At 40.4% G+C, this 8,667-nt stretch overlaps 1 protein-coding gene across 2 annotated transcripts in view; it reads left to right on the top strand.

Moving 5' to 3' along the window:
* RERG (RAS like estrogen regulated growth inhibitor) overlaps positions 1-5,919 on the top strand; it is a 96,787-nt gene extending 90,868 nt beyond the window's left edge. For both annotated transcript variants that reach the window (XM_057390010.1, XM_057390011.1), the window contains exons 4-5: positions 75-148; positions 751-5,919. In XM_057390010.1, the coding sequence (XP_057245993.1) occupies positions 75-148; positions 751-1,158 (482 nt within the window). In that variant the 3' untranslated portion in view covers positions 1,159-5,919. The remainder of the gene's footprint in view (positions 1-74; positions 149-750) is intronic.
* The last annotated feature ends 2,748 nt before the right edge of the window (positions 5,920-8,667 follow it).

An 8,667-nucleotide genomic window follows, 5' to 3' on the forward strand; every position in this document is an offset into this window, starting at 1 on the left:
AAAAAAAAAAAAAAAAAAAAAGAGAGCAAATTATGTTCTTTCAATACGTTTCACAGTGTGTGTTCTTATTTTAGAGTCGACGTATCGTCACCAAGCTACCATTGATGATGAAGTGGTTTCCATGGAGATTCTAGACACAGCTGGTCAGGTGCGTGGGTGCCTGTGCTGCTCCTCAGTTCCTTGGCTGGGGAGGGAGCGTGGTGGTGTCAGCAGWGCATGGGTGGCAGGTGTCACCTGCTCTGGGGACAGGAATTTGCTTCTGGGCACAATGCCCCCCTCTCCTCCCCTGTGCTGGAGCCACACCCTCCTGCWAGGGATCCTGCTGAGGGTTTCTAAATACTGGAAGAACAAACAAATCAAGGGGCTTATGTTGGGGGTAAAATTATTTTGTCACCATGCCTTTGATTCAGGGCCAGCCCAAAACATGGCATTGCTAGGCACAAAGTCATGGTCTATTTCTACAGACAAGTGATGGGGCTTTACAACTTCAGTTAATGATTCCCACTAAATTGAAGAGCATGTTTGTCATAGGCAGGTGACAAACCTTCCTTTCAAAAGATGGCAGGGGGTCGTGCTGCACAGGACCATGCACAGGGTGGAACAGATTTCTGCCATGTGATAAAAAGGGACCTGTGCCAAGTATAAAGTGAAGCAGATGTACACAGCTTTGGAGSACCAGCACCTCTCTGAGGGTCTGCTATCTTCTCCATAAATCAAATTCCTAAGGCTGGTGTGTGTCTTTTCCAACAGGAGGATGCAATTCAGAAAGAAGGACATGTGCGATGGGGTGAGGGCTTCGTGCTGGTTTATGACATCACAGACAGAGGCAGCTTCGAGGAAATGCTGCCGCTTAAGAACTTGCTGGACGAAGTTAAAAAGCCCAAAAACGTCACCCTGATCCTGGTGGGGAACAAAGCAGACTTGGATCACTCCAGGCAAGTCAGCACGGAGGAAGGTGAAAAGCTGGCCACAGAACTYGCGTGTGCGTTTTACGAGTGCTCTGCTTGCACGGGAGAGGGCAACATCATGGAGGCGTTCTACGAGCTCTGCCGGGAGGTGCGGCGCCGCAAGATGGTCCAGGGCAAGACTCGGAGGCGAAGCTCCACCACCCACGTCAAGCAGGCCATTAATAAGATGCTTACCAAAATCAGCAGCTAAAAAGAGCTGCACTAAGCCACAGAAGCGTTTTAGAGCTTGTTAGCTTGGAGTAGGGRTGAGGAAAGCAGAGCGCGTTTAATGAAAAATGGTCAAAGCTTTGCAATGAAAAGAAAAAAAGACAAACACCACYACTTTTTTAGTAACACGGAGTCATGCTATTTTCCTGTTTTGAAATGTATTTAGCCACACTGCTTCTGGCTAATGTAGGGGGGAAAAACCCCAAACACCAAGAAACAARAAAACAAACTACCAAATGAACTCCAAAGGACTAGACAATTTTGGGGATTGGCAACCAAGAGAGAATCTTYTGCTTCTACGTGGCTAGCTCCAATCCCCTGCAAGTCAGTAGTGCCTAAACATCATTTCCAGCCAGACAGCTGCTCAGTAGCCATGGGAGGGTAAGAGTCAACCCTCAGTCCACCAACAACCATCACAACCAGTGTTCTTCAGGACTGAATATGTGTAGAGGCTGCTGTGTTGTATCAGAAAGTTCACCTGACACCTTCACCAGCTCTAAATTAGTTCATTGTGTGCTTTCACTCCAAACTCTCCTTCCTTGTTATTTTTGTCAAATCCATGAGTGTTGATGTTCTTAGCAAGGTAGCAAAAAATATAGGAAAGGTCTATTTCCTGGAGTGTTCAGCCAGCTAGACACACATTTCAGCAGAGCTGAAGTTCAGCCGCTCTTCCAGCTCCTCTGAAATTGCAGAATTCTCAACAAATAATCAGGTAGTCCAGTGGCATTTCAGCATTTCCCCCTCAGAGCACAGTACTGTTCTTGGGGAAATGGGAGTACATGTGTTGCGAGATGAAACTAAAAAATAAAAAACCATGTTACTATTGATTTAGCTATGGGTAGTTTTTAGTTATTGTTTACTTTTTGTTTTGGTCTTTTTTTCAATTCAAGTAGTTCTTTTTGGTCTATCTTATAGCAAAAAGAACTGAATCCTTGGGAAGTCAAGTATTTGAAGTCTAAGCCCAAATGTAAATCAGATCTGAATGGCCTCTTCCATATCAAAAGACCATAATTTCCAGCTGTTTAAACTTCCAGATGTTGCTTGGAGCACACTGGGGTTTAAAGCAGCCCAGGTTTTTTGTGACTTTTATCGGGCACACTGAAGTGAAAGCACATTTTATCAGGTTTCGGTGCCTGGAATAAAAGGTGTCCAGTTTTTTCCTTCTCCATCATCATCTCATTTAAGCCAGCTGCCAAGTTTTGTCTCCTGTCTCGTTGGTTTGTTAGCTGCTAAAAGATGCAAGAACCAACACTGGAAGCTTTTCATTCAGATTGCAGTGCTCTCCCACCAGTGGTGTTGCATCCCTTCAGGCAGCTCAGACTTCCAACATGCAGAACCACAGCCAAGGGTTGGGATGACAAATCAGTGTTCCCCTTTGAGGAACAGCCCCCTTGTAGCAACTGCTTACAGCTTCATTCTCCTCTGCTTTGTGCTTCATCTGGTTATTTGTGTCTCTGAGGAAGTAACTCCAAAAGGCCATCAAATCCAAATTGCCACAGATGTAGGAGAGTGAGTAAATCTGTTAGTTATCAGCAGCCATATAGGTGGTAGCATAGACTGAACACTCCGATCTGTATACCCCAGAAAAAAATTCCAAGTTAGGACTTTTATTAAAAGTATTCACTTGAAGTTATTTTACCAAAGTAATTTTTTTAAACTTTCACCCAACCAGCAAAGAACATCACATTCAGATGTATATTTAATTTGTGCTGTTGTTTGTTTCCTCTGCTTCTCTCTTCCAGACAGCAAAAGCTCATTTCACTCTCGTGGAATCCATGTGTGTATTTTTGTCCTCATGTTCACGTGTTCTGCTGTACATCAGCTGGACACACTGCAGTGGAAGCTTCACCGTGTGCTTCTGGGTAGGGGCTTCTTGCAACAGGCCCCTGTGACACACTTGTTCCCAAACTATTCWTCATATTGTTAACTTTTTATTAAAAAAAAAAAGAAAAAAAAAATCGTGGTTTTTCCATTTTCAGTTCTCTTAGTAATGTAGAATCAATACAAGTGTAAAAGAGCAAGCTAGTGCCTGTTCACAAACCAGAATTCTTTAGCTGGGAGGCTGAACTTGCCAGCAATGGAGTTATATTTGAAGCCAGAGAGCATTTGCAAGTTGAAGCACTAAGGTTCTGTTATCTTTCAAATCAGTGCTGGCGCACGAATCTGAAGTAAACAAAATCCTTACCTGCAATCCCATGGCAACGTAGCTGAGTGGAAAGCTTTTACTTCAGTATGCTAAGAAATTGATTCAACCCTCTTAGAAAACTTCAACAGTTCCTTTATCTGAAAATCTTTCGTGGGGTTCATGTTGGAGCTGCATTTGAAATACAAAAAGGCTATAAATGAATGACAGGAGAAAATAATAAATCATATTCATAGTATAAGAGTTGAAAGGAAGGAGAGGCTAAGTTATGGCCCTCATACTTTCCAAAAGATTTCCAGCAAATTGTATTTTCTTTTATAAAATCTGTGTGGATAAATTGAAATCCTGGTGAAAATAAAAGTTCCACTGTGCAAACATCCCTTGTTACATAAAGAACTTACAATAAAAATAGTAACATTCCTTTGCAAAGACTGAATTTGGAAACTGCCAAACAAGATAAACACTTGGTCAAAAAGGAGGCTGCTATTTTGTGACCTTTCCTCCCACACAAACACAAACTCCTTTGCTTAATTTCTTATTAATTTTTTCCCTCTAAACTGGCTCTACTAGGGTATATTATAATCTGTTGATACTCATTACATAGTATTAAATGCAACTTGATTTACTGTTGCTCACAAACATTGCAACATATTACTGGCTATGTTGCAAATCTGTCCCATTTCTACAATGTGCAAATTGAGCCCCAAATTGCCCAAACATTGAAAAGGCCAAGTGCAGCATGAACCCACGTTCAGCAGCCTTTCTGCAGCAGACATCAACATATTAAATTCAGTTTCTCCTGCTGCTGTTTAAGTGTGTTTATGACACTAGCATTAAATTTCTCTCCTCTGCCCACTACCATTTCTGCAGAGAGAGGATGGGAATGACGATAAACAAAAACAGGGAGGAAAGGTGAAAGGGATACTTGTTACCTGCAACAAGTTGATTGTCATTTATGAAGTTTCTGAATATTTATCTTCAATTGATGAAGAGTTAGTCATGCCCGTGCTGCAAGACCTGGATCAGGATCCAAGACTTCCCTAGAACTTTGACAATCTTCACATCTGGGGGTTTGGTGCAACTACAGATGGAAGTGAGGATCAACCACTGGGTTTGCACCTGGATCCAGACAAGTTGTCCCCAGCCTGGGGATGGTTGGATCTGGCAGTTTGCTACAAGGCTAGTTGATTTTTATATATATAATGATCTGCATGCRTTTTTACATTGAAAATATGAAAGCTTGTGCTTGTAGATAATACATAAGAAAAAAAATAAAAAAGAAAAAGAAAAAATTGCGTTTTCTGTACTGAACTCTCACAGACTGATCTTCCATTAGATGTCTCCAGTGTTCCTTCCAGCTATTAAGGGGCTAGTTCCAAAAGTCCTGATTTGGTTTTTATTTAATCTTTATCTAAGGAAAACAGCGACTTTTACCGGAATAAGYGCTGTAAAATTTGGATCACGTTATTTGAACTTATTTGGCTGTTAGTCCTGGAATGGAGAAGTCAAACAGCATCTACAGTGAGGCACAGGTCCAAATGTCCTTGCTAACTATTTCAAGGCTGATGAAAAAAGTTACAGGGTTRTTAAGTGACCTCAGTGAAACCACCACCCAGACGCTGTCCCGCTGACTGAATAATATGGATCTTGATCCTGAGTTTCTGAGGTGAAATTCTTTGCTCAGCAGTCTGGGAGATTTATGCTGGTAGCTTGGACAGAGACAAYTTTTCACCTGCTGCCAACTGTGCCCATGTTGCAAGGACAATGCACTATTAATCTGAAGAGAAGGTACATTATCTACACCTTATAYGGATGGTAAACCATCATACATAGTGTGGGTATTAAGCAAAGGAAGCTTTAGCACTGAAGAGGAGAATTGTAATCCACTCTTTTCCCCAAAAAAGTGACCCAAAGCATRGTGAACAGTAGTGGGATTATGAGAATGTAATGTCTGGCAGAGCACTGCATAAAATCTGGGTGCAGAATCCATGCTGAGTGGTGAAACCTCGTAACACCAGTCCCTGTCTGCCTCTGCAGTGCTGCAGAGCAGCCTCGAGTTCTCTCAAACCACACTGTAAGTTGCTCCAGTCAAAATAATGTCTCCTGCAAATTAAGTAGCTGCAGTCATAAAGGCTATGTATAAACAGTGCCCAGGGTTCCTTTTATCTTTCTCTTTAACAGCTCAATACATATGCATATCTTAAGAAGAAAAGGAAAAAGGGGCTTTAATTAAAAGAGGCTTCTTGGCATTTTGATGTGTCTGCCTTTATGTTCTTTGAAAAATTAAACATGTAATGAAGACAGTGTCATCTGAGAAACTCTGGTGTTACACATTTTATTTCCGCTACAGAGCCAGGCACTAATTACCACGGGCTATGAAAGTACAAAGCAGCGGCYGTCGGGAGCTGTGCAGGGTTTCCAGGGGGTGATAATGATGGTTTGTGTGAGGCCAGCTCTGCCCGCTTTCTGTAAACACAGGTGCCCCTGGGGAAGGCTSTTAGTGCAGTTTGCAGCAGGGAGAGATGTCCCAAATACCTGGGGCAGGGTTCTGCTCTCCAGCGGGGCTTTGCACTGGGTGGGTGAAGCCCTGGCAGCCAAAAATACTCCAGTAGCCAATGTCTCTCATCCACTTGAAGGATTCTTCTCCATTTTTCGTTTGGAGTAGACTGTCAGTGAACTGTGAGGTAAGTCCATGCTGCTGGCTGGTTAATAAACTCAAGAATTTGATGGGAGTTTTGCCTTCTGTCTTTTTGGACTGGTCTCTTCCATCTCCAGTTTGATTCCCCAAAGCATCACTTTCTTTTCCTGCTGCTGTTGTATTGAATTAAGTTGTTTTCAGTTTTGCTTGGTTGTTTGGGGTTTTTTTAAATGTTAGTAATCWATACACTGATACTCAGGGGTGTTTTATGGTCAAAGAGGCTGTATCACTCCTCAGAGGTCACTCTCACAAGGATGGGATGTTTGCAAATGCCTCTGGATACAAATGCTTAACACTGAACACACAGCTGCTCTGAAGAGTTGGAAATAATTTTTTTTTTTTCAGTCCAGCTTGTTCTGGTGACTAAGAGTGTATCAGTAATATAAAGAATAATGTTTTTTATCAAACTTCTTTGTCAGTACACACGATTTAACTCTCCACTCTGTTTCCACTAGCCTGGTCTAAGCTGTCATTGCTACAAGGAAYATCAAGGAGACCCAGAAGGAGCTTTTGACATGAAAAAAAATTCAAATAAAAAATCAATAAATAACCCTAAAGGGACATAAGCCAAATAAAGGTCAAATTTCCATTTTCCTGAAAAGCAATTGCAAGATTTCATACACCAGTGCTGGTACACAGGTGATCTGACCAAACTAAGTAATGAGAAACAGTGGAATATTTTGAGGCTTTGACTTGGATTTCTTTTTGCAAATCTAACTGAAAAGAAATAAAATTATTGTTGTGCAACAGACCTTAGGTCAGGAATTTGTAATTGATACCAGGTTTCTGATACCCAGTTTTCAAAAAATCCAGAGGAGAGGAGAGGGAAAAGAAAAAGGAAACAAAAGAGGGACAAGAAGAGAAGAAAAAAATAAAAGGGAGAAGAAAAAGAAAAATATAAAAACCCAGTTTAAAAAGTCCAAATAATTTTTTCTTTGTTCTTAGAGTTTCTCTGTGCAGAACTCTCTGTAGTTCTGCRGTTTCTCACAAAAGTCTATGCCAGAACACTGAACACTTGGTATCCAAAAATCTTGTATCTCCTTAGGATGGATAAAATCTCAACCACATTCATGAAAACATTCAGCTCAATTCAAATCTGGGATAGAAGTTTACATCTACTTCATTCCAAATTATTTCATTTTTGCATTYAGGGTGTATTTCCCCTCTTTAGAATAGAATTCAATTCTAAAGCAGTGTTATTAACAGTATAAAATACACATAGTTTTATTATGCCAAACTGGATCTAAGAGAAATTCACAAACAAAAGACTGATTTGGCTGTATGAATTGAAAAAAAGCAGAATGCTGGATATTTCTGTAAATATTAAATTTCATCTAATATAGACAAATAACTTCCCTGTTGCTTTTTCCTCTGTTTTTCARTATTTGAAATAACAATAATAAATGCAAAAAAAGCCCACAACATCCTTCAGAAAATTTCTGTGAAGGACAGTATTTCTTTGTAATAGAGTTAAAACATTCAAGTTTATTACTCAGTAGAAAATATATCAGGAATGACAAAAAGTTATTTGAGAGAGGCAGAAAGGTAGGAAAGAGTGATATCCTCAGAGTTCCTAGAAAAGAATTTAATTAAAGCTCTGTGAAGGACTCTGACGTTTACACACAGTGATGAGCTGTTACCTAAAGCTTAACCTCAGATTTTTAAAAAAGTAATTATTACTGCAGAAAGCCAAGAAAATATGAATGAAATKGAATGTTTTGGTAGCAGGCCATCAGATTTTCACTCCTAGGCTAGGGTTGATACCATGCTGAAGCACAGTCAGTCAGTAGCCTGGTTTCAGACAACTTTATCCAATAAAGCCTACCACTACTCCAATTTTCACAAACAGATGTCAGGAAAAAAAAAAAAAAAAAGTAGAGACTGAAAGGTCACAGTGTTTCATTTACCTGTGTAGCCCATGAACATTTCCTGGGGTTTTAGAAATGGCTGCAGACWGAAATTCATAAGGTGCTGAAAACATCCATAAGATGATAGACACGATGTTCTGCCATGTCTCTCCAATGTGTTGGCCCCAAGTTTTCACCACCAAATTCTGGTCTGTTTTAATGCTTTTGTCCTCTTCARGGAAAGACCTAAAAATTTGTTGATGCAAAAAGTTAGGGATTTGAAGTGAGTTTGGTTTTGGTTTTAAATTGAAACATTTAGAAAACATTTCCAAAAAAAAAAAACAATCCCCACCACACTTTGGTGATGAGCTCAGTGAAAATATYTCAATAATTGCTTAACTATTTCTAACAATTATGTTAAACAGTTTCTTTTTAACTTTCTGGAAGAGCTATTCCAACCATTTTTGTGAGCTCATACACAACTTAGTGTACTCTGTAATTTCCTAGTGTGAACTTCTGGTCAGCAGGGCTTTTATTCTCAAGCATTCTTGTGGACTCCCATAAACTTTTATTAAAACAAGTTCATTTTATGAAGGCAGTTGCACAGAGCATGTCATGATCTCACAGCTCAGGTCAGTAGGTGAGAGGTTGCAAACCACAGCTCCAACAAATTTTCTATATTCAGTGATGAGCAAAGAGAACAATTATCACATCAGTGTCCTTGGCCACACCACTGAGCTGAGCAGCAGCTCCAGCTGATGTCCCTTAATCTGTCACAGGAGCTTGATTAACAGCCACAGCATC

This window comes from Malurus melanocephalus, unplaced genomic scaffold (genome assembly GCF_030028575.1).
Source record: "Malurus melanocephalus ecotype Western Australia unplaced genomic scaffold, MMel_1.1 scaffold_22, whole genome shotgun sequence".
In the NCBI taxonomy this organism is placed as follows: domain Eukaryota; kingdom Metazoa; phylum Chordata; class Aves; order Passeriformes; family Maluridae; genus Malurus; species Malurus melanocephalus.